The sequence below is a fragment of the Canis aureus genome, chromosome 13, assembly GCF_053574225.1.
Source record: "Canis aureus isolate CA01 chromosome 13, VMU_Caureus_v.1.0, whole genome shotgun sequence".
In the NCBI taxonomy this organism is placed as follows: domain Eukaryota; kingdom Metazoa; phylum Chordata; class Mammalia; order Carnivora; family Canidae; genus Canis; species Canis aureus.
The window spans coordinates 46535837-46562403 of NC_135623.1; the positions used below are offsets into that span (position 1 = coordinate 46535837).

Sequence of the window (26567 nt, forward strand, 5' to 3'; positions counted from 1 at the left end):
CCTCATTCTCTCTCTCTCTCTGTGACTATCACAAATAAATAAAAAATTAAAAAAAAATAAGTTTTATGCTCTATAGGTTTGGGAAGCTGCCTACATGGCCCGAGTCATTTCTGGTAGGAAAGATTTGGGCCATTTACCTACCTTCAGTTTCACCCTACATTCCAAATATGATTCAGATATTTAACAGGTTAATTGAAATTTCTAAGTATAAAAATACATAGTTTGGTTCTTCAAGGGACTGTACCTTAGATTATTGTTTATAGAAAACTTTGAGAGACCAACTTACAAAAATTTAAAAATATATAGGATTTGGACATCAAGGAAATTCCTTCTTTCCTACAAACGTTTTTGTTAAGATAGAAAGTTTTCGTTATCTTCTTGAAATTTTGTGGACGTATATGTATGACCTTTAAGATCAAGCTAGAAGAGAGAATTTGAAACATTTTTTGAGTGTCTAAGGTAGTCCAGCCATTATTGGTAAGTGCTCTTCCATATTCTTTTCTTTTCAAATTACGTTTTATTTAATTGAGAGAGAGAGAGAGGGAGAGAGAGAGCGTGCGCGCACACATGAGCAGGAGGAAGGGCAGAAGGAGAAGCAGGTTACCCACTAAGAAGGAAGCCAGATGCGGGGCTCAATCCCAGACCCTGAGATCATGACCTGAACCAAAGGCAGATACTTAACCATCTAAGCCACCCATGTGCCCCCATACTACCTCTTTTCATTCTTAAAACAACCCTACAAACAATAGTAGTTTCTGTTTTCTCCATTTTAAAGGTAAAAAACTGGTTATGCCTCCCCAGAGCTATATGGTTAATATTCGATAGTCAGTATTTAATCATATGTTGGCCCTTGTTTTGAAAATGAAAAATTAAATAAAAATGATTAGAAAAAATGAACTACTCTGGAGTTTTTTTTTTTTAATATTTTGTTATGTGTTGATGCAAGAATTCTTACTCATGCTTCTACATTGAAAAATATGTTTACATTTTCTTCTCTGGTGCTTATGCCCTAACAATGGCTTCATCTGTTTAAAAGAGTAAGTCCAAAAAATAAAAATAAAAAAAAAAATAAATAAAAGAGTAAGTCCTATAGTAGCTGGCCATCCAAAAATTGTTTCTTGGCTTCCCTCATAACAGTTGTATAGCTTGTAAGGAAGGAAAGAGTTATTTTATCCATTCATCCATCTATCCATCTCACCTGTCATGTACTAGGCAGGCACTATGTTACACATAGTATTTTAACGTGATGGTGAACATCTTGGTGCACAGTTCAGCTCAAAAGAAATTAAAACACAGATCACATTTGTTCTGTGGTTCAAAATGAAAACAACTTGATTGCTTTGAGGAAAGCATTTATATATAGCCGTATAATGTAAGGCTGTGTGTGTGTGTGTTGTGTTTTCCTTGATGTACTTCCCCCCCCGCTCTGTTCCCCATTTCAAGATGGCAACTAGGTCCCCTGAACTCCTTTGTTTCAGTAGAGCTCTGTGTTGCCTGAAGTTCAGGGCTTCTGTTTCTGAAAGCCCAGGCTTCTGAGTGGCTAATGCTTAGTAAAGACCAACATACACACAGAGACAGCCACATAGAGAGACAGAGGGAGAAAAGGAATTTCTTGTCCAGGGCCCTTAGATTGTCCTGCAGTGGTAGCATGGCTTCCTGTGGGTGGTGGAGAAAAGAGAGATGACTGGGTTGTGTGCCGGGAGCCTGCACCTGAGCCACCTGAACTGCCAGCCTTGGCTGAGATTCTCCAGCCAGAGGAAGGAGCAGATCTTCCATAATTCAGGGCACTTTGGGGGCTTTGGGAAGGTGGCAGCTTCATCTTCTGGTTCCTTTGTTGTATCTCAAGTACCTTAAGCAGAGTATAGGGTATAGTAGTTGCTCAACAAATTTGTTAATGAACGAGTGAAGGAGTGAATTCTTTTTTTTTTTCCACTTGAATTTTATTTTTTTTTCATTTTTTATTTTATTTATTTATTTATTTTAATAATAAGTTTATTTTTTATTGGTGTTCAATTTGCCAACATACAGAATAACACCCAGTGCTCATCCCGTCAAGTGCCCCCCTCAGTGCCCGCCGCCCAGTCACCCCCACCCCCTGCCCTCCTCCCCTTCCACCGCCCCTAGTTCGTTTCCCAGAGTTAGGAGTCTTCCATGTTCTGTCTCCCATGTTCTGTCTCCCTTTCTGATATTTCCTACCCATTTCTTCTCCCTTCCCCTCTATTCCCTTTCACTATTATTTATATTCCCCAAATGAAGGAGTGAATTCTATTCTAGACTTGTAAAGTGGGTGGCTCAGCAGTAGTAGTGTGACTTGGAGATCTGAGTGGTCTCAAACATTCTGCTGTTTATAAAACCTCCATAACCTTTTACAGTCCTGCATAGGTGAGGTAGAGGGGTGAGGATGTTGGCAGGGAATAACTGGAATTAAATGGTCTCCCAGGCCCATTGGAGTGGGGACTTAGAGACAGATTTAACTTGATGTAATGATGACGAGGTCATGAGGTCAATTCCTACTCTTAAGTTTGCCTAGTAAGGTTCATACCCTCTAACAGTCCAAGGATTTTAGTGCCTACTATATTATGTACTATAATATCAATTAAAAATATTCTGCTTTTTTTTTAGTCACCCAATTTTAAAAATCTGGACATTTTTGCGAAGTAGACATTTAGAAATATTTCATTCTAAAATTAGATTGAGAATTTGAAGCTCTATGGTGCATGAAGCAGGTGATTGTGTGTATGTGTATGGGCATTTATTATATTAGCAAACCAATAAGAAAGATATCATTCAAAGGTTATACTCAACCTTTCAATTCTTGCTTTAAATTATTAACAGTGTCCAGCCTTTTCTAGAGATCATTCCTCTCCCCTCCCCCCACTTTTTGTCACCCATCACCCCTCCTGCTTTGTCCTTAGTTTTTCTTTTCTTGATATCTAATATATATAGATATAGACTGTGGAGACTCTCACATGGCACTCATACCATGGCACGTTATTGTGTTATGTAGTCCCTTAGGTCCTAATGAAGGAGAGAGAGCAAAAAGCAAAGTGTTTGAAATAGGAACATGGATCCTGGAAGGATCATTGCTATCCTGTAGTCTGACCCTCTGTACTTATATATGTGTCTATATAAATGCAGTGCCGTTCCTGCACTGGTGGCATTCTTGTGCTTCTGTGCCTGTGGAGACTGAGTCATTTCTCAATGACATCCAGTGAGTCATTTTGAATCCAATTTCTTGAGCCCTGATTTCCAATTTTATTTTTAATCCATATGGTCATGCTTTTTCAAAGGGGAAGATGGGGAAGAGGGAGGTGCTGACATATATTGAACACATAATCTTGCCTGACAACTCTGTGGTTGACCTTTTACACATATTATTATATTTAGTCTTGAACTCTATTTGCCTTAATTTCCACATCTGATAGAGGGGGGCATAGTTAGAGTAAATCTAGTAAATCTAGTAAAGCCCTCAGTATGGTGCCTGGCAAATGGCAAGTACTGCATAAATGTTGGCTGTACCTTGTCATTCCTCTCAACAATCCTATGTGGTACATTGTATTATTCTCACCAAAAAGATAAAGACATTAAAGCTTGTCTGAATCCATATTCTTTCCAAAGAAGGAGAACAAGCTATGGTCAGGAGAATCTGAGATCTTTGATGCAGAATATCATTGGCTTCATTTCACATGGTGAAAAGGTAACCAAGGCTATTGAGCAAAGCTTGAATTAGGTACTTGGTTCTTTTCTAAGTATCATTCTCAGGTCATAAGAGGTACCATTATTATCTGCCTTGTTATAGAAGTAATCAAGGTCTCTGTCCTTTTCTTTAGAATGAAGTAGTAGAAAGAAAAACTCTTCATAAGAAGAGTCCATAGGACATGCTGTCCCAGGAACAAGTCAGTGATGTTTGCCCTGTAGCAGACTGTCCTGTGGGTGCCCCATGCTATTGTCTATGTTTTTTTTTTTTTAATAAATGGTACTATTACTGAGCCAGGAAATGCCAATGAAAATTTTTTAATAACCACATTTTTTAAAAATGTTATAACTTCTTTCTTCTTTCTTTTTTTTGCGAAGATATATTTTAAATTTTAAAGTATTTCAAGGGAATCTCTGGGTAGCGCAGCGGTTTGGCACCTGCCTTTGGCCCAGGGCGCGATCCTGGAGACCCGGGATCGAATCCCACGTCAGGCTCCCAGTGCATGGAGCCTGCTTCTCCCTCTGCCTATGTCTCTGCCTCTCTCTCTCTCTCTCTCTCTGTTACTATCATAAATAAATAAAAATTAAAAAAAATAAAGTATTTCAAGTAAACTGCCCATGGCAGGAAAAAAATGCTTACTTTCGTATCTATAACAATTAGAACCCTAGCTTTCTTTCCCTGGGTTTTCTTTGGAGAGGTGTTAGTACAGCCATTTAATTGTTGCTGTAATGCAGAGGTTTCCAAACTTTAAAGCAGGTGACTGAGTTGTTTGGGAGTAGCTGGGGGTAGAGGGCATAGCCCACTCAATTTCCTCTTTGTCCATTCGGTGGCCCCTGAAGCTCCTCCAAAAGGATTTTGGGGTTACAGGAAACACACTTGGAAAGCCACTGGCCTTTGGAAAGGAATAAAACTAGCTAAAGGAGGATCTATGTCTTTTCCAATTACTTTATTTGGAGTTTTCCAAATTAGGCCTTTTTTTTCCTCTCATTGGTAAACCAAACAGTGTTTGCCTTAGGGACGTTATAAGATTCATTTGAAGCATATTGAGCAGAGTCCTAGGCTTGCTGGTATCATACAAATGTTTAGTGTGTGGTCTTTAAAATTCCAGCCTAAGGTCCTCAAAGCTGTGCTGAGTCTGTGTGTTTCTCTGAATTTCTAAAAACATTTCATTTCATATATTAAATTTTTTAAAGTGTCAGACTTGTTCAGTGACAGATGTAAAGTCTAGGTTTATTCAGATAAATATTAAAATGATGACAATATAGTTGGATGACAGTTAAAGGACTTCTGTGCTTGAAAGCCAAACATGGCTTTTTTTTTTTTTTTAGATTTATTTATTTGAGAGAGAGAGAGAGAGAGAGAGCACGAGCAAGTGCATGAGTAGCGAGGAAGAGGGCGGGAGGGGCAAAGGGAGAAGGGGGAAACAGACCCACTGAGCAGGGAGCCCAACACAGGGCTCTATCCCAGGACCCCAAGGCCATGACCTGAACGGAAACCAAGAGTTGGATGCTTAATGGGCTGAGTCACCCACGCACCCCAAGCCAAACATGATTTAAGAACAGTAGGATGCTTTCCACAGAAATAAGGAGCCAGTTAGAAACAACATGGATTTAAGGGTAAGAACTCGGTTAGATTTCATCTCTGTCACTTACTAGCTGTGTGAGAGACACTTACTTACATAGTGTCTCTGAACATGGCTTCTTACTCATAATCCCCTTGCCTAAGGTATTTTGAGGGCAAAAAGGGAAAACAGACCTGAAAGTCCTCAATACAATGTAGTGAGTGCCCTGCTTAGTGTCTTCTTTCCCACTTCTTCATATTCAATCTCTGAGAGAGAAACAGATACTTTCAAGCAATTGCACTAAGATAACTAGAATGGAGAAAAAAATGGATAGAATCTTATAACTAGTTTTTATTTACTTAAAAATGGGCACTGAGCACCTCCTATTTGCCAGTCCTTATGTCAATTTTAGAACTGCTTTGGGCCTTCACCTAGAAAAGACCCTAGGGCTAGATGTAAAGATGAGCTTGTTATAAAACAGCTAGCTAAATGTTCAAATTAAGATTTAAACAAGCCATTTTTTCCATTCTAAATTATTGCTGAAGGTGTCCTTTTTTTCATGTTTTGTAATGAGGCTTTGAGGTCAATATGCAATATCTTCAGAATTCTGAATATCAGATGTAATAATTGGGAACTCGGGACAAAAATAGTAAAATGAACTGGCCCTCTGGAGGACAAATATAGATACCTGGATTACACTACACGGTCCTCTCGTGTTGTCTTCAGTGGCCTAATATTTCACTTTATTTTCTCTGCATTAGAAAATATTGAGATGTAAGTATTCCTGTACTATAATGCCGGTGTGGGGTTTTTCTCCTGCATTTGAGGAATAGAGTTAAAAAAGCAGTGAGTTGAGCTTTTTGATTTTTTGGTATCTCTCTAAAAGACACACTTTTTGTTTTCCTTGCCTTTGTGGCACTGATTCGATTTCATCCACACTTGTCTTGTTCATGTCTGTACCTCTAGCAGCTAACCTAAATACTGGCTCTGTAAACAAATGTCAGAAGATACTTAACTTGTTTATTTGAGCCCTTGAAACATATTTGTGACCTTTTCCCCCCTGGTGAATGAATAATGGCTAATAATCCAAATGATTTTCACTAAATAAATAATCACCAATATTTAATGAGCATATTCAGTACTGTTGAGGTAAATTTGCCTTCCCATCACGTAAAGAGCATCAGGATCTACTTGCCTCATAGCCCTCTGATTTCTCTGCTCTGTCTCTGTTCTGGAATGGTATAACAAGTTAGCCTACAGAAATCACTTCCCTATGCTGAGTTTGAGTTTTACTCAGACTTGACCAGATTTTTGGTCTCCCAGGCAATTTGAGGTTCTTGAGTCTTGTGTAGCTGTTATATGTAAGTCTTTACTGTTTTGTTCCCTGGTCTTCTTAGGCTGAGTGCCTGTTTTGGGTTTGTTTTTTGTTTTTTTTTGGGGGGGGGGGGTTGTGTTTTTTTTTTTTTTTTTTGTGAAGGAGAATCATTTGAGTCTCTTTCTTGCTTTCCAAATGTACGGCATCTACCTGTTGCCACTCACGTTCCCAATTCTGTTCACATAGCCCTTCCCAAGTTTATGCAGTGCAGGTCTGTTTCTGGGTTGCATGGAACTTTTGCATTCTCTTTCCTCTTGTCATTCTTTTTTTTGTTTTGGGTTGTTGTTTTTTTTTTAGATTTTATTTATTTATTTGTTTGTTTATGAATGAAAGGGACAGAGGAGAGACAGAGGGAGAGGGAAAGAATCTGAAGCAGAGACTGCACTGAGTAAGGAGCTTGAGGTGAGGAGCTCGACATGGCCGCTCAACACCAGGCTTGATCTCCCAACCCTGAGATTCATGAGCTGAAACCAAGAGTTGGACAGTTAGTTGACTAAACCACCCAGGGGTCCTTCTCCTCTTGTCATTCTTAATTAACTCCTCAGAACATTTGGTTCTTTCTTATTTAATGGACGTAATAGCAGAATTCTACTAAGCAGATAATTATCAAACATTTTGGGGAGGGGAGAAGTATGATGAAAGTGAGGGGATCCATTAAAAGTAACCTTGTTTGTATGTAGAGGATCTTTGTCATATCCATGCCCTGGATGGAGAGGCCCCACTGCCACGGTCACTGATGGTGAGCTCTGTGAGGACAGGGGCCATGGCTGCCGCGTCCAGTACTTGATATAGCCCAGCATAGGGTCCGGGTAAGGTAGGCACCCACCAAGTACTGGTTGTATAAACAGATTTTTAAAAATTGATTAATTTTGGAAGTTGGGGCTATTTTTCTCCTTAAAGAAATGATGTAAGTTTGCATCCAAGGATATTGTACATGGTTTCTAAAACTTCACTTGTAAAGCTGCTCTGTCAGTAACAATAGTGGAGTATTGATAAGGGTACATGTTTCTTCTCTCTGTATAATTGCTACCTGTTCTATAGTCTTCTTACTGATCCTGTGTTCAGCTGAACATTTTTTGACAGATAAGCATCTTTAATCCCTGCTCAGGCTCTTGAGAGGCTGACAGGTGATAATGGTGCCTTAATATCACTTAATTCTCTAAAAATCAGGTTGCACAACAACCTGATTTCCCTTGAGCACTTAGGTAACATTAGCCCCCTAACAACTTCCAGACAATAATACTGATGGGCAGGAGTAGGGGAAACAAAGGGCTTCTCTTCCTTTTCCAAGTTAGCTGGTCCCTCTAGAATCAAATAGTTGGGTCTTTAATGTAGAACACAATTTTTCAGGCTCAACACTATTGATGTTTTGGGTTAGATAACTCTTGGAGAGGGCTATTCTGTACCTTGTAGGATGTTTAGCAGTATCCTTGGTCTCTACCCACTGGATGTTAGCATTACCCCCTCTCCTTAGCCATGATAATAAAAAATGTCTCTGGACAATGCCATATATCTCCAGGGTGGCAACATGGTCCAGTTGGGAACCCCAGAATATATAGGGCTTGTTGAACCGATTGTACCAACACCAGAGGGTGATGCTGGTAGAAGATGTTCTGGTAATTTTCTGTCCTTAGCAAAAGCGAAGGGGCAATTCTCACTGATGGATGATGGATATTCAAGAGTTTGTCCTGAGGGTGAGCCAGTCAGTCACTTAAACATGAATCTCAGTGTCCTCTTTCGTTTTTTTATTTCACACCTTACCCCAATCCACCCCCTCATAACCACTGTTCCAATTTGTAAATGCCTCACCTCTTCTGCTATCTTGTGTTGATAAGGCTCAAATGCTAACTTAAGTCCCAGTGCCTAAAATCAATAAACCAGTATTTCCTGCAGATCTGCCGTGTGTCAGACTAACATACATATGATCTCATGGAATCCTCTTAGCCGCCATGAGAGAGTTTTCCATATGTTTCACCAGTGAGGAAATGGGAGCACAAGTTCACACAGCTAAGTGGTGGGGTTTAGAATAGTAATCAGGTCTATGTTGTTGAAATATTTTTATCCTTCTGTTCAAGTCTTATCAATATCTACTTGAAATTGAATCACTGTCTACTAAAAATTAGTATCTACCTGAAATTGTGGATCTCCTGGCTTGTGAATAAGAAATGCATTAGGAAAAATGTATGTGCAAGGTCTTAGAACCATAGGCTATTGGAGAAGAGGAGGCTCTCAGACATCATTAGACCATGTCCACCTTGAGATCATCATTCTGTCATTAAACAAATGTATGTTGAGGGCTGTGCCAGGACCTCTGTACACATGTCAAGACAGACAAGGTCTCTGTTCTTATGGAACTTATATTCTCATAGGGTAAATACCCAGGACACAGTATAAACAAATGAATATAGAGTTGAATTACAGTTTGTGATAAGTGCTGTGAAGAAATGAGTAGTGGTGGGGGGGATTGAGAATAACTGGATGAGGGGCAGTTTATTTAGGGTTGTCAGGGAAGTTAACTTTCCTCTTGACATCCCCCACAACACGACATACTGTGCTCTCTCAAAACTATTCCTTTTCTTGAGTTCCTGGCACAGCATAGGTGCTCCTAAATCCCATTTGTATGAAAAGACCATAATGTGTTTTCCCTTGGAGCTGCAGAGCCTAAAAACATGTAGTAAGTGTATTAATTTACTTCTGCTGCTATCACAATTTAACAACAAACTTGTTGACTTAACACAGATTTATTTTCTTACAGTTCTGGAGGTCGGAAGTCATCAAGGTACCAGTGAGACTGTTCCTTCTGCAGGCCTAGGGGAGAATCTGTTTACTTGTCTTTCTCTACTTTATAGGGCATCTGCATTCCTTGATTGATGGCTCTATCCTCTGTTTTCAAAGCCAATTATCATAGCATCTTCTAATCTGTCTCTCTGATTCTGACCCTGTTGCCTCCCTTTTAATTATATTGGGCCCACTCATATAATCCAAAATAATCTCCCATTTTAAGAATCTTGAATTAATTATGTCTACAGAGTCCTTTTTACCATAGAAGGTAACATATTCACATGTTCCAGGACTTAGATCACCTTTGGGGGCCATGAATCAGCAGCCTATCACAGTAAGCAGTAAATGTTAATTTTTATTGCCATGCCTATTCTATTTTATAGAAGAACTTAGAAGTTAAATGAATTGCCTAAAGTCACACATTTAGATGTAGCTTTAGAACCTGTCATCTAAGTAAATGATTTCTATTCTCTCTATATCCAAGCTTTTCTTTTCTTTATAGCACTCAATGCAATTTATAATTCTATGACTATTTGTTTTGTTTACTTAACCCCACAAGGGCAGGAAGACCTGTCATTTTCATTCATCAGGGTGTAGCTATCACACAACTCTGTGCATATCTCTAAAAATTTTTTGAATGAAAGGATGAATACTCCTGTATGTAACATATAAATAGTACCATATCATCTACAGATTATTCTGCGCAGCAGCTTAGGGTGGGTTAAAAACCTTTAGAGATTCTTAAAGCATCAAAGGAAAAAGTAACTTCAATGTTGGTCTGTAATTTGAGTAGCTAAGGAAGCGTCCTGTACCTGGCACTATGTATCTGCAGCTACAAGTACTGAACTGTCATTTGTGGTATGCTGCAAGGCACTATGCATTTGAACGTGATAGACTTTATCTGGAGCTCTGATACATAGGGCTCTGTATATTGGCATCAACAGTCTCTTTGGAAACCCCCTAAATGGGTAACTTCATGATTTCAGTTCATGATTAGAGAAAGAAGAAATGCAGAAAACCCAACTGCCTGCTTTGTTACTGTATGAGGTTTTCTTTATTAGACCTTGGGAAGTAACAAAGGAAGAAAATTACAGCTCTTACCCAACCTTGCAGTTGGCGCACACGTGGGTTCACTTAGCAAGTTGTATGGCATTTTCATGAAGAATAAAATCATAAAATTTTAAAAGTTTATGTCTAACACAGTTAATGAGTTCTTAGAAGACTTGAGTGAAAGTACTTTATGCTAAACAAGTATGTGAAGGAAAACTAAAATGCAACACCTCTTCTTATCATGGAAGGCAAATTATATTTATATTATGGAGATACTTTGCTTCACATTGTCCTGGATTTTGCCTAATCAAGACTGTTTGATCAAACATGCTTTACATCTCACATCCTTTTCTCCTTAGGAAATAATATACTTATCATTCAAGGTGTAATTGAAACAATGAAAAAATATGAGGCCACAGGGAGATATTTTCTATTTTGGTATTGTTTTCAAGATCCCAGATTCTTAACCCCACTTGTAATGTATTTATTTTGGTTTTAGTGGCCAAGGATGTCAATATTCTTTTTGATGAATTAGAAGCAGTCAACAGTCCTTGCAAAGATGATGATTCTTTGCTTCACCCTGGAAACCTGACCAGTACTTCAGATGATGCTAGCAGATTGGAAGCAGGGGGAGAGGTAAGTGTATGATTTCTTAAAAATACAGTATTTCACCCAGGTAGGAATCTGTGAAGCATATTCCATGGATTGTTTAAAGTCATTATCTCATTGAACTGTAGGTTTCCGGAAAATAAGGGGCAGGTCTTATATTCTTTTGATTTCCTTCATCAGTCTAGCACATTTCAGTGATCCTGAACCTACCTGTGCTTAAAACAAACTTTCACTAAGTGATATATTTCCCTTTTTATACCTAGAGACATTTCATTTATATAAAGGGAGATCCTTAAAGCCACCTGTCGTTTTATGATAATCTACATTCTGAGTGTCACTCAGAGAGAGAAAGCTTTACAAGTATGGACTTCCTCATATAAATCACCCAACACATAGAGCAATGACACAAAATGGACCAGCTCTCAGTAGATTATCCTGTTCAAAGCCTCCCTGAGTTTCCATTTGCCTCTGTAATCTTATTGCAATTGTAAATAGATCCATTTGTTCATGTGTCATTTTGGAAAAAAAAAAAAAAAACAACTTTTGTTAGGGGCATTCATTCTTGCTTAGATTTTGTCTCAGTGGAGTTTAATACCTTCTTTGTATATGCATTAGATAGAGGTAATGGGAACACAAAATCAGAGTCATTTCTTTATTGCATATTCTTACTATATTTATTATTCCAGAGCCAGTTAACCATTGACAGGATGTCACCTTTGAACAGGGAAAATTGTTTACTTCTACCAAGCTTCCTAAATCTCTTTCTGACAACACCATATGCTACTGCTACTGTCCATATACTTTCTTTTTTTTCAAAGAAAAACTTCACACCTTTGTCACCCCTTCACACAGTTACGTTGAATGCCATGATGTGGCATAAAAGAGGGGTCTCCTGAAGGATCTCAAAGAGCGCCTAGTCTCATCACCTAACCTTACAAATAAGCAAACAGTCTCAGGAGGGTTAAGGCTTTACTAACCTGATGCCATTGCTGAAACCTTGTTTTTGCAGACAGATACTGATGTGCTAAATCTAAGCAAGAGTAGTTCCCTTGCTTAGCAAATAATTGTTAAGAAAGCATTTGTTTGGGAAGACTTCTGAGTACCTCTCAAAGCAAAAACCAAAAAAAAAAAAAATCAGTGAGGATTGATCATCAATTGAAAATGTTTGTACCAAGACATAGGATGTGACATTTCCATCCCTACTGGCTGATATTTTCCCTTTTGGATGAGGTTGCATGTATGGCACTTGTGAAAAAAAGTTGCCATTCTAGCAATGGCCTTGCTAATGAGTCTGGCTTATTTGCCTCCCATCTACCACTATTTGAAACCTGATGTAAACTGGACCTACAGAAAAGGTAGCCAGCCCCCACCCCTCACTTCTCCTTGCTAGATTCATGGACATGTTCTTGAAATCTATCAGCTTGAGAAACTTGACTGTAGCCTAACCAGCCTGTACTTGATGGTCACTTTCAGTGTTGTACATGATTACAACAAGCCTTTGGAGCCTAGATGAAATTATATTATTTTGTTCTTTAATTTTTATGTGTGTACTCACTACAAAATAATATTTATAACTTACATATATGTTTTGAAGCATAGTTGTAATAAAATGAACACCTTAAACTACTATCCAGCTTATAACTAAGATGGTAGTTTTCAAATTAGGTTGACAACCTAGTTGTAGGTTATAACTCCAATTATTTTTAGTGGAATGGAAAATTAATATTAGCACATACACAAGTAGAAAGGATGAGTATTGTCTTGTGAATCTTTTGTCTCAGATACTGGTTATGTTACATATGTACACAGATACGACAAAGTAAAATGTTTTTTTCTTATTGTGGACAGAAAGTTTGAGGAATGTTGAACTAGAGAAACACTAAAACTACCAGAGCTACTTTTAATCTCGTCACTACCTTATCACAAGTTCCATATTCTTGAATTTTTGTTTTGTTTTGTTTTTTTAGTTCTCTTGCTCTAAAAATAGCTTCACCATGCACATCCACAGCCCTAATAACTTCTTTCTAGATTCAGTTTATTTTGTGCTTTATTAAAAATCATGTCGCATGAAGTCTATGACTTGGTTCTTTTCTATCAATACTGTTTTAAGATTCATGCTTACTATTAGATGTAACTGTAGTTCATTCATTTTTACTGTTGTATAATCTTCCACTTCATGATGGTTCTACCATTTATTTACCTATTTGCCTGTCCATGGACATTTGAATTGATTCACATTTTTTGATTTTCTATTCCTATGAACAGTGCTGCTATAGATACATATCTCTTAGTTGCTTAAATAAGGATTTGTCTTGTTATGGGTTTTGTGTTATGCAGATGTTCAGTTTTACAAGATATTTCTAGTGTGTTTCCAGAGTAAGTATAGTGGTTTTCACTCTCACTTTTAGAATATGATCATTCTCAGGTGTTCCAGATCCTTGCCACCATTTGGTATTGTTAGGTATCTTTAGTTTTTTCACTTTCACTGCATTCTTTTTCCAATTTTTAATTTTTTGTTCCCTACTGCTTACATTTTTCATTAATAAGAATGTAATTTTGAGAAAACACAATGAAAACTCATTGACTTCTAATTCTTTAATATTGGCTTAGGCTCAGTTTTATGAGTGTCTTAAACTGGTTTCTTTCTCTTTCTGTGCAGACAGTGCCAGAAAAAAACAAATCAAATGGACTTTACTTCAGAGATGGAAAGTGTCGGATTGACTATATTCTTGTGTACAGAAAATCTAACCCACAGACCGAAAAGAGAGAAGTGTTTGAACGAAATATTAGAGCAGAAGGATTACAAATGGAGAAAGAGGTACGTAGTTTACTTGGATAAGAAGAAACACAAATATGCATCTATTCATATCGAGAGGCAATTAAAAAATAAGCCGTTATGTTATGTTTGTTATGTTAACTGAACACTTCATTTGGGCAGAGTTTGCCAGTCTGCGATGTTTGGGGAGTGTTCCAATAATTAGTTTTTTGAAGCACAGTTTGCTTCTGGGAGCATTTTAATGCCAAAAGAATCCATTAAAATCAAAATACTCCATTTCAATTAAATCACTTGTTTCAAAGTGTTATGATTTACCTGACTTCCTTTTTTTTCTTTTTTTCTTTTTTTTTTACCTGACTTCCTATGTCTACTGTTGCTCTTTGTGATTGGAGGGTTCTAGTGCATGGATTTAAGAAAACTTTGGATAAGATATAATCGTCCCACTCTGGAGACTCTTTTTCCATTTCAGGAAATGTAATGAGCTTGGACATCATCATATACCAGGAGAGATTGTCTGGCTGATATGGCCAAAAACACCTGGAATTTAGAAAATGATTCCAGTTTTAAGAGACATTCAGAAGTCTTTTTTTTTTTTTTTTAATAAGGTTCCATAACTCAAGAGTTACCTGTGTTTTTCTCTCTCTTCCCCTTCCTCCCTTCTCTGTCTAGAGATTTTCAAGGGAAAAATTACCAAGGAAGGTACCCAAGGCCCAGCCACACCTCTGACAATAACCCACAATGAGATTGTTGTGTACCCCAGAATACCATGCTCATTTATAGAACCTGGTCCTGTTAGCTAGACGATGTAACTCTTCTTAGATTTCCCTTAAACATTTTGCAAAGCTTCTGGAGTTTTTCATAGTCAATGAGGAGAACATACTGGCAGTTAAAAATGTTTGCTTCTGATTCTGCTCATCAAGGCTGAAGGGATAGATCTTTGAAATCAGACATCCAGGTTTTTCTTTGTATGGTACATGCGGTTGCAAGCTGATCTTGGGACACTTTAGATATATGGGACTCTTACAGATCTGTTAGACTGACCTCAACTCTTGAGCATTTATGAAAACAGAAGCAGTATTTCTCCAAAAAGGGAATTAGAAAAATAGCGAGAGGTGCTTTAGTGTCTCAGTCCGTTGAGCATCTGACTCTTGATTTCTGCTCAGGTTGTGACCTCAGGGTACTGAGATGGAGCAGAGTATAGCTCCCAGCTGAGGCTCAGCGCAGAGTATACTTCTCTCCGTTTCTCTCCCTCTCCCTCTGCCCCTCCTCTCACAAGTGTGCTCTCTCATGTGCACTCTTTCTCTTTTGCTACCTCTCTCTCAAATAAATAAATAAATAGATCTTAAAGCAAAAAACAAAGGTGAGATGATTGTGGCTATAACAGGTTCTGCTTCTTTGGAAAGTGAATCCGGGTTCCTCAGAAGACTGTCTCAGTTGGAGATTTCCTTGGAGCAACACACTGAGTTAACTGTGTTGCTGTTTCCACTTTTGTGGGGTTCCAGAAAATCTTTGTTCTACCCACAGAACACATCTTTGATAAATCTTGTTAAGTGCCTATTGAGACAACTGTATACTCTTCTCTTAACACTGATAGTGCATTAATATTCTTATCCTTAAAAAATTATTCCTTCATCTCTTACTCTTCTTTCTTATATCAAGCAATGTGAATTGCCACATGATCCTAAATAATGAAAGTCTTTCTTCGAATCCATTCTGATTCTGAGTCTTAACTCCCATCAAAACAGGGTGGCTTTATTCAATTACTGAGAGATTTCTATCTTAAGCTTTGTAACTATGTTCTCCATTACTGGGGTTTCTTCTGCCTAGATCATTTTAATGCCATTTTATGACTTATTAGTTATAACTCAAAAAGCCCAATACTTCTGAATAATACTCAGTACTACAAAGATAGTACATCTTCTGTGTGTCCTAATATATCATCTGTGCTACAGTATCCACCTCCTGGAATTAAAGCATGCAGCAGAGAATTGTGTTACCCAGTTGTGCTACCCATGGTGTGGTATATGGTTTGGGTTGTATACAAGCTGATTTTGTTCATTTGTAATTTTTTGAAATTTTAGAAGCTAGGTATTTGTTTCATGCATGGTAGAAAAAAACAGCAATTAGAAAAAAGGTGGTGTCACCATATAGAAAAATTCATAAAAACTTAATCTAAGCACTTCTTTTAACTTTTCCCTCTGAAACGTCTTCCCTGAATGACAGCTTTCCTATTTATCCTGTTCCCCACAATCCTCTATCCACTACCAACAACTAGGTTTTCCTCCTTCTGGAACCTTCCTTCTAAGCAGACTTTCCCACTGCCCCGCTCCAGTCTTTCCTGGAGCCCACACCTTTTGCATACATGGCACAATTGACTCTCATTCAGCCTCTGAGCTCTGTTTTGTGCTCTCATAGCCACAGCAAGCTCAGCAAGAGGGGCCTTTGCAGGTTCTTCTCTGCTTGGGAGGCAGCAGGAAATGATGGATAAATTCATTTTTTCCCTGTCACAAATAATTAAAATAAAATGTCCCTTAGTTGAATAACTAACTTGTATCTACATTGTGTTGTTAGATTTAGAAGCCATCAAAAGCACTCTTATTTAAATCAAGTGTTATAAGCAGGTATAGCAAAGAGACAATAATATTAATAGCTATTTCAGTTTCCAGACGTTGCTTCACTCTTATACAGGAAACGAAGAACTTAGTTAAGGGTGGAAAAGAAAAAAGAAAACCTAGAAAGCCTGGTGTGAATCCATACATGTCTGAAATGCTTAACACTAAATACACTTTATGATTAGTGTTTTTCTTCATTCAGTGTGTGTCATGATGCCCAACAATTATGGAAAACATGTTTCACAGACTTAAGGTTTTTGCCTGCACATCGGTAAAGACAGGCTCTGTCTTTGAACATTTTGGTAGTAAGAGAATCATCATCTCTTTTAACGCTGAATTTCAAGAAACAACTAGGAGAATCTTCAATTCATGATAAAAGGGAAGACATAGTCAAATTTGATATTTACTAAAAAAAAAAAATTGTCTCTGCCTGATTAGTCAGCAGCAAATTGCTTGCTTTTGGCACCTTGGGTCTTTAATATTCTGTAACTCATCTTCCAGATTAGCCTAGAGAAAGTAGTCCACAGCAAAATTCCCAAGTAAAGTATTATTAGGTCCAAATGATCTGCTGCTTAGTGTCTATTTAAAGAGATCTCCTTTTTAAAGGTAAACTCATATTTACTTATTTGCATTTTCCATTTCGATTTTTTTTTTCATTTTAAATTGTATGCCCATCACTGGCCCTTTGGTACCTATTTTGAAATAATGGTTATCATCAGTGAGAAGTTTATCTTTTCCTGCATATTAATAATCAAATTGTGGATGACTTTTGAATTGTTTGGAATGTGTGAGTAGTAGTTGTATTAATGAAGCACTTTTTCTCTTTAGACTTACACAGAACATGGGGGTAAAACCTCTCTCATTAGTAATTACAAAATAACTATAATTAGATAAATCATACCATTTTGATGATAGTTAATTCATTCACCAAACTTGCACGCTCCCTCTATGCCAGGCCCTGCTTTGAGTACTAGGAACTCAGCAGTAAATAAAACAAAAAGCCCTTTTCTGCTGGAACTGAAGCACAAAATTAAAAAGTAAATATGGGCAGCCCAGGTGGCTCAGCAGTTTAGCGCTGCCGTCAGCCCAGGGCGTGATCCTGGAGACCTGGGATCAAGTCCCATGTCGGGCTCTCTTCATGGAGCCTGCTTCTCCCTCTGCCTGTGTCTCTGTCTCTGTCTCTCTCTCTCTCTCTCATGAATAAATAAAATCTTTTAAAAAAAGTAAATATACATAAAATATCAATAAACACTGTGGGGAAGAAAGTAAAGCAGAAAGTGTTGGAAGGGGCTTATAACTTTGTAGAAGTTGGCAAGGGTAGGCCTCTCTTCCATGAAAAGAGAACAGTAAGTTCAAAGGCCCTGCGGCAGAAGCTTCCGTGGTGTGTTCATGGTACACTGAGGAGGCCAATATACCAGGAGTTACTGAGCAAGGTGGAAAATAGTAAGAATTACACCAGAGAGACAAAGGCAGATGGATGACATCAGGCCTTAGTGGTCACTGGGATACTAGCTTTTCTGAGTGACAAGGACATCCTGGGACAGTTTTGAGCAGAGGTATGACACAAATCTGATTTTTGTTTTATTAAGGTCACTCATGTTACATATTGATTTGGGGAGTCCTAGCAAGGACAGATGCAGGGAGATCAGTTAGGAGATTTGTTGCAAGGATTCTGGAAGAAGAGGATGGTGGGTTGTTGAAACACACAGCAGAGATGCTGATAAGAGTAGAAAGTAGACCTTATGGAATTTCAAATAGGTTGGGTAAGTGATGTGAGAGAGAAGAGTCACAGGCTGTTTATCTGTTACATACTACTCATTTAAGGAGTTGGAAGTAAGGAGCTGCTGTTTACAGGGATGCAGAAAAGTGTGGGTCCTCTCGTAGACAGGTTAAGCATGGAGATGTTGAGTAGGACAGAAGAATCTGGAATACAGGAGAGCTCTGACTGGGAGATACACATTGGGATGAACTCTCCAAAGGAATGACTACAAATGGAAGAGAGATCTGAGTATTGAATGTGGGGCATACCTGTGTTGTGAATTTGGAGGGTAGAGAGTAAGCAGCAGGAAGCAGGAGGGAACTCAGAGGGTGTGGTGCCCAGGAAGGAGCTGTCATGTCACATGTTGCTGATGAAGCAAGAAAGATGAGGACCAAAGTTAGCTATTGAATTTAGCAATGTGGAGTTTGGTGAGCTGGGCAAGGAACATTTCTGTGGGGAGGTGGAGGTGAAAGCATGACCAAAGTATATTCAGGAAAGAATGGCAGGAAAAGACTTGGAGTCAGCAGGGATAAATTGGTCTTTTGAAAGAGAGAATGGAGTGATAACTGGAGTAAGAAGTTGCATCAGGAAAGAGTTCTTTCTATTGAAGATAGGAGAAATAATTGCATGCTTTCATGTTAATATAAATCACTTACCTGAGAGGCAAAATCGACACTGTAGAAGCATGAAGGAAGAATTTACAGAGCAGTGTCCTTGAAGCAATAAGAAAAGAATGACCACAAGTTCCTCCCATTGCAGGGACACCATTGCCTGCATATGTGCCCATGAACAACCTTCCCTCTAGTGCTCAGGGTATCCTGACCATCCTCCTAGCTAAGGCCAACTCTTTGGGCACAAGACTCCATCCTCTCAGTCCTACTCAAGGGCATTGCCCTCAAACATGATTAATTATAGTAAGCTTTAAAAACAGACAAAAAAAGCAAAATAAAGCATTCTGTCAAATTTTTTTCTGTTTTCACTTGTTCCCTAGAAGGATTGAAAACCTAACTGCAATAAACACACAATACTCAAGGTTAGGTGACTTGGACATTTTTCTTTGAGACTGTGATAAAAACTGTATTAAAATTTTAACTCCTATTTATTAAGCTCCTACTATTATCACCCCCATTTTATAGATAAGACAACTGAGGCAAAGCAATACTTTACCCCAGGGGAAAAAGCCAACAAGAGATAAAGCTAGCAGTAAAACCTGGGCATACTTGCTCTCATTCTTATATTGTATTGATGTCTGGTATTTGAAGATGGATCTTGGGGTTGAAGAGGTTAGGAGAAAGGCTGAGGAGACAGGTGGAGTAAGGAAAAGGAAAAGGAACCAGGAAAGTTGGGATTCATGATGAGTTGAGTGCTAGACCATAGTTCTTGTGCACTTTGGCTGCCAGTTGCCATGGATCTGAATCTTGTTACAACCACTTACAAGCTGTGTTGTCTTGAATGGCTTACCAAACTTTTCTGGATCTCAGTTTCTGTATTTTTAATAAAGAGGATGATACTGTTTACCATGAATTGCATGACAATTAAGTGAGCCCATATAGGTAAATACATAGTACAGTATAAATCTTTGTGTTTTTTTTTTTTACTTTGCCTTTATTTTGCTTTGTTTTACCTTCTTTTTATGGCAAGTAATATTGATTTTTCTCTATATGTCTGTGTTATAAAAGCTCTTTATTTTAAAAGTGGGTCAGCTTAAGAAAATAAAGGCAATTAAAATATGTAATTTAGAATATTTAAATATAATTTAAAATAGTAGATGCGTACAGATTTGGCAAAGATTGAGAAGTTGGCACAAGCACAGTTCCACTCTTACTTGCCTAGTGGTTGTGGTGGAACGACCTTAAAGTCAGTAAGGCTGCCTCATGGTTTTCACACCTTTGTATAATTCCTTCCCTTAAATGCAGGCAGGATGTGGGACTTGCTTTTAACCATAGGCTATAGCCAATGTAGTAGAAAGTCACTTCTGTGATTGTTTATGGTACATAAGACCCCAAGCTGACTGGCATTAGAAAGACACTATAGCCAAACTGTGGAAGGAGCCTCGGTGTCCAACGAAAGATGAATGGATAAAGAAGATGTGGTTTATGTATACAATGGAATATTACTCAGCTATTAGAAATGACAAATACCCACCATTTGCTTCAACGTGGATGGAACTGGAGGGTGTTATGCTGAGTGAAGTAAGTCAGTCGGAGAAGGACAAACATTATATGTTCTCATTCATTTGGGGAATATAAATAATAGTGAAAGGGAAAATAAGGGAAGGGAGAAGAAATGTGTGGGAAATATCAGAAAGGGAGACAGAACGTAAAGACTGCTAACTCTGGGAAACGAACTAGGGGTGGTAGAAGGGGAGGAGGGCGGGGGGTGGGAGTGAATGGGTGACGGGCACTGGGTATTATTCTGTACGTTAGTAAACTGAACACCAATAAAAAAAAATAAATAAAAAAAAAAAAGAAAGACTCTTATTTGTTGGATTTAAGGAAGTAAACTACCATTTTGTAAGACATTCTGTGAAGAGGGTCAGGTACAAAAAAAGGTGGGGTGGCCTCTAGGAGTCAAGAGTTGCCCTCACTTGACAGCCAGCAACAGAATAGGAAACTCAGTCCTACAACCATGAGGAGGTGAATTCTACCAACAACTGGGGGAATTTGAAAGCACATCTTTCCTCAGCTGAGCCTCTGATGAGATGGTAGCCCTAAACGAGAGCTGTATTGGAACCTGGTGAAGACCCCAAAGCAGAAAAGCCAGCTAAGTTGTACTTGGGTTCCTGACCTACAGAAACTCTGGGATCACTACTCTATGTCATTTTAAGCCTCTAAGTTCATGGTATAATCTGTTATACAGTTGTAGGTACCTAATAAAATGAATAAGAGTCTGGGGCTAGATATTCTCAGTGCTTATTTTTTCTGCCACTAAAAGCTGTGTACTCCTAGGGAAGTTAGCTCAACTACAAAACGAGACTAATGAGATATATTTCATGGTTATTATGATAGTTAAATGAGATAATTCATATCAAGTGCTTAGCTCTATATCTCATATTTTAAGCATTTAATAAATCTATTATAATTATAATTATAATTATAATAGCTAAATAAAGTATATTAACACTTTTAAAATAGTTTTTCAAGATAAACTTTAGAAAAATTTTCATAGAGTTTGTAAATTCCTTAAACTATAGCCATTAGGAATAGGAACATCAGCTGACCATATATTGTTAATGCACTAATGAGATGAATGGTTATCTTTAATGTTCTTGGAAAAACAGAATACATCAGGTAACAAATTAAGTATTGTCAAGGTTCAGGTATTTATCTGCTTCCAGAGAATTTGGTTTTGGGTTCATTAGGGAATGAAGTTATAGATCAATCCAGAGCTTAAAACAAACAAACAAACAAACAAACAAACAAACAAAACACAATAACACCAACTAAACTGTATTTGTTTGCTCATCCTAGTCTTGCTTTACCCTATTCAAGGGAAAATTTCACAAAGATTTCTCCATTTAAGACTCTAATTTCACTCAGATGTTCTCTGCCTACACAGGCTTCTGGCCTATACTACCCTTTGTATTTTACATCCCTGTTTATGTTTTGTAACCACATCCAGCTAGTTGCTGTAGATGCTCTCTCAGGATCCAGAGCTCTGAGATATGAGGAGAAGAGAACCAGGGACTCTTCCCTTTCTTCACAGTTAAAACCATAATGATGAGTGTCTAAAATAAATGAGTGTCAGGACAAACTCAACTATCCAAATTCCAGTCCTCTAGTGTTTTCTGGCCTGAAGAGAGAGACTTACTTTACTTAATCTCCACTTTCTTATATGTCACATGTATGTATTATCAAGGGTCTCAGGTTGAGATAAAGGGAAAAAGCAATTTAAGGACAATCATAAGCACTGAGCAGAGAAAACAGATTTTCTCTGAACATCAAAGTCCTAGAGATTCCTTGAAGGTCTGTGTTAGCCCATTCAGGCTCTTATAACAAAATACCACAGACTGGATGGTTTATAAACAATAGAAATTTCTCACAGTTCTGGACACTGGGAAGTTCAAGAACAAGCAACCCACAAATTTGGTGCCTGCTGAGGCCCTGAGTCCTGGTTCATAGCCATTGCCTTCTCACTGTTTTCACATGGCAGAAGGAGTGAGCTACCTCTCTGATGTCTCTTTTATATATAAAGGCTCTAATCCTGTTCATGAAGCTTCTACCTTTCTGACCTAATAACCTTCCAGATGCTTTCATCTCTTAATATCATCACATTGGGGATTAGGATTTCAACATATTTTTGGGAGACATAAAGCATTCAGGTCATAGTGTCTTTTAGGGGTTACCATTTTAATGGTAAGGTTCCATTTAATTTTAGTTCCACTATAGTTAACATACGGTATTATATTAGTTTCAAGTGTACAACATAATGATTCTACAATTCTATACATTGTTACTCAGCGCTCATTATGATAAGTGTGTTCTTAATATCCTTCACCTATTTCACCCACCACCCCTCTGATATGCTTTAAGTGAGCACCCTCAATTAAAGTGATTAATTTTTTATTTTTAGGATTTTTTTAACTTGAAACATAGTTCAGAATACATGGTTCTAGGGGATCCCTGGGTGGCTCAGCGGTTTCGCGCCTGCCTTTGGCCCAGGGCGCAATCCTGGAGTCCCGGGATCGAGTCCCGCGTTGGGCTCCCAGCGTGGAGCCTGCTTCTCCCTCTGCCTGTGTCTCTGCCTCTCTCTCTCTCTCTCTCTCTCTCTCCCTCCTCTGTGTGTGTGTCTATCATAAATAAATAAAAATAAATAAATAAATAAAAAGAATACATGGTTCTAAAAGTGTATATAAAACATTCCATCCAAGAAAAATAGAATACAGATTTTCTTCAAGTACACACATAATCCCCTGGTTAAAGCACATTAAAAGACATAACAAATACTACAAATTTAAGAAGACTGAAATCATACCAAGTATATTTTTCAACAAAGGTGGTACAAAACTAAAGATCAACAATAAAACAAAACTGGAAAATCTACAATATAAATATTAACATTTAAATATTAACACACTACTCTACAAGCTATCAGCCAAATAAGAAATCACACGGCAAATCAAAATAGGTATCAAAACAAAAAAGAAAAAGAAAACACAATATTCTAAAACCTATGGGATACAGCAAAAGCAGATGTTAAAGTGAAATTGATGCTGTAATGCTTGTATTAAGAAAAAAGTTCAAATAAACTTAACACCACAAAGAACTAGAAAAAGAAGAAACTTAGCTGAAATTTAGTAAAGGAAGGAAATAACAGAGAAAAATCAGAAATAAAATAGAGACCAAAATAAACAATAATGTAATGTTGAAAGTAATGGCCAGTTTTTTTTTTTCAAAAAACCAAAGTTGCAATGCTTTAACTACATTAAGATAAAAAGGGAGAGACATCTCAAAAACCAAAATGAGAAATGGAAGAGCAAACAATACAACAGATAACCACAGAAATACATAGTGTGATAACAGATTACTATAAGCAATTACATACTAACATATCAGATAATTTAGAAAAAAAAAGATAATTCCTAAAAATGCTTGAGCTACCATGATTGAATCATGAATCTTGAATCCAAGAAATAGAAATATTCTTAGACCAATAACAAGAATGAAAGTTGAACTAGGAACCCCAGATCTCCTAGGACAGGAAAACCCATGCCCACATGATTTCATTGATGAATTCTCCCAAACATTAAAAAAATAATAATTTGTGACAATCTTTATCAAATCTTATAAATAATGAAATAGAAGGAACACATTCAAAATCATTCCATGGAGTCAGTACTACCCTATTACCAAAGCAGGATAAAAAAAATACAAGAACAAAAAAGCGTATTTTGTCTGACATGTATATTGCTACTCTGACTTTCTTTTATATTCATTTGTATGAGAAATATCTCTCCACACCCTCACTTTCAAGCTGCAGGTGTCTTTAGGTCAAAAATTAGTCTCTTGTAAGCAGTATATAACATGGATCTTGTTTTTTTTTTTAAGTCCATTCTGACACCCTGTATCTTTTGATTGTAGCATTTAGTCCATTTACATTCAAAGTAATTATTGATAGATATGTATTTACTGCCATTTAATAACTTGTTTTGTGGTAGTTTCTGGACATTTTCTCTGCTCCTTTGTTACTTTTGGTCTCTTCTTTGCTTTCATAGAGTCCCCTTTAATATTTCTTGTAGATCTGGTTTAGTGGTCATGAACTTCTTTAGATTTTGTTTGTCTGGGAAACAAACAAAATTCCTTCTATTCTGAATGATAGCCTTGCTGGAGAGAGTATTTTTGGCTGCAGAACTTTTCCCACTCAGCACTTTGAGTAGATTATGTCACGCTCTTCTGGCTTGCCAAGTTTCTGGTGAGGAATCTCCAGCTGGCCTTATAGAGTTTCCCTTGTAAGTTAAGGACTTTGGTCTTGCTGCTTTTAAGATTTTTTTTTTATCACTGTATTTTGCAAATTAAATTACAATATGTCTTGGTGTTGTCCTGCTTTTGTTTATTTTGTTGGGAGTTCTCTGCCTTCTGGATCGATCTGGATGTCTGTTTCCTTGCCCAGACTAGGGAAGTTTTCTGCTATTATTTCTTGAAATTTCTGACCCTTTACTATCTTCTTCTTCTGCATCTCCTGTAATATGAATGTCATTATGTTTGATGTGGCACTGAGTTCCCTAAGTGTCTTTTTATGTTGCATAATTCTTTTTCTCTTTTGTTCAACTTTATAGTTTTCCATTATTTTGTCTTCTAGGTCTGCATTAATTGATTCTTCTGCTTCTTCTGGCCTGCTGTTCATAGCATCAAGCCTGTTTCCAATCTTGCTTATTGTATTCTTCATCTCAGATTCATTCTTTTTTAAATTCTTTATGTGTGTTATAACAGTTTCACTCATCTTCTTTTCTCAAGCCCAGTGAGTATCCTTATAATTGTTACTTTAAATTCTCCATCAGTCATGTTACTTATATGTGTTTCACTTAGACCTCTGGCTATGGCCCTATCTTGTTCTTTCTTTTGAGATAAACTTGCTTTTAACATTTTGTCCAAGTTTCTGCCTTTTTCTGTGTCCTAGTAAAGCCAGTTATATCTCCTGCTCATGAAAGTAATGGCCTTATGAAGAAGAGGTCGTGGAGTGTTCAGGGCCTGGCACTTCAGGGAGTGTCTCTGGTGTGTACTGCATGTGCTTTGCTGTTGTGTTTTGACTGTTCTGTCCTTCCTGATCTCAGGCATTCAACCCCATCACCCCTTGGCCCCAGAGCCCTTGCACTGTGTCTAGGGAATGCTGAAAGGATCTGGTAGGTAGCAAGAGATACTAATGGTAAGTCTTACCTCATTGCCAGGACTTAGTCCTTTTTGGTGTCACCAAAAAGGTGTCAATACCCCATATAAGTTCATCTGAATCATGTCCTTGTTCTCACTGCTCCATCTTAAGGCAGTTTTATCAAATTGTGGGTGAGGGCCCTCTCTCCTCTGTCTCTTCTCTGTCTCATTCTCTCTGTCTCCCTGTCTTCTGTCTCTCTCTTCTGTTTCTCTCCCTCTGTCTATCTTCTTCCTGACAGATCCCTTACTTTCAGTATAATTTTTGAGACCAGTTAAGTATCTGAGGGCCTAATTATTATTATTTTTAAAGATTTTATTTATTTATTCGTGAGAGAGAGAGATAGGCAGAGGGAGATACAGGCTCCGTGCAGGAAGCCCAACGTGGGACTCGATCACAGGTCTCCAGGATCATGAGGGCCTAATTATTATTGTTTCTACTGCTTTTGCTTGTTTAGGAAAGCATTTCTGTTGCCAGATCACGATGACCAGTACAAAGTTATCTTAAGCTGATTTACGCAAAAATTTATTCTAAATCAATACATATTTTATGTGATTCACGCACATTCTTTTCTAAAGACAGAACAACATTAATGGGAAAAAAATACCCATTATACAAGACACAGCTGAAGAACTGAGTTGGTGTTATGAACTATTGTTACCATCCCACAAGACAAGACAAAACAATATGAAAGACTTCCTCAGTGGTCTAAACTGAACTTGTCTAATGTAAAACACATTTTGCATGGTCATCACTTATCACACACCAAATGTAGGCTCTGCATTGTTGCAGCTCTTAGAGGAACTGAAGTCCTTTCTTTATGGTGTTATTTCTGTTCCTGTTGTTTTTACCATGTGTTATGTTAAATTGCTGAAGATTACTCAAAGTATATACTAGGGATATGACAGTAATTATTCATTAAGGAGATGGAGAGATTTCAAAGTTTTGAAGCAGCCCAGAGAACTGTAAATTTAAAGTCTACTTT

The 26567-nt window shown here is 37.7% G+C and overlaps 1 protein-coding gene across 10 annotated transcripts in view; it reads left to right on the plus strand.

Moving 5' to 3' along the window:
• ANO4 (anoctamin 4) overlaps positions 1–26567 on the plus strand; it is a 405675-nt gene that overhangs the window by 196152 nt on the left and 182956 nt on the right. For all 10 annotated transcript variants that reach the window (XR_013350859.1, XM_077846039.1, XM_077846035.1 and 7 more), the window contains 2 exons: positions 10964–11100; positions 13733–13891. Coding sequence is in view for 9 of the 10 variants with exons in the window: in XM_077846039.1 (XP_077702165.1) it covers positions 10964–11100; positions 13733–13891 (296 nt within the window). In the remaining variant the exon portion in view is untranslated. The remainder of the gene's footprint in view (positions 1–10963; positions 11101–13732; positions 13892–26567) is intronic.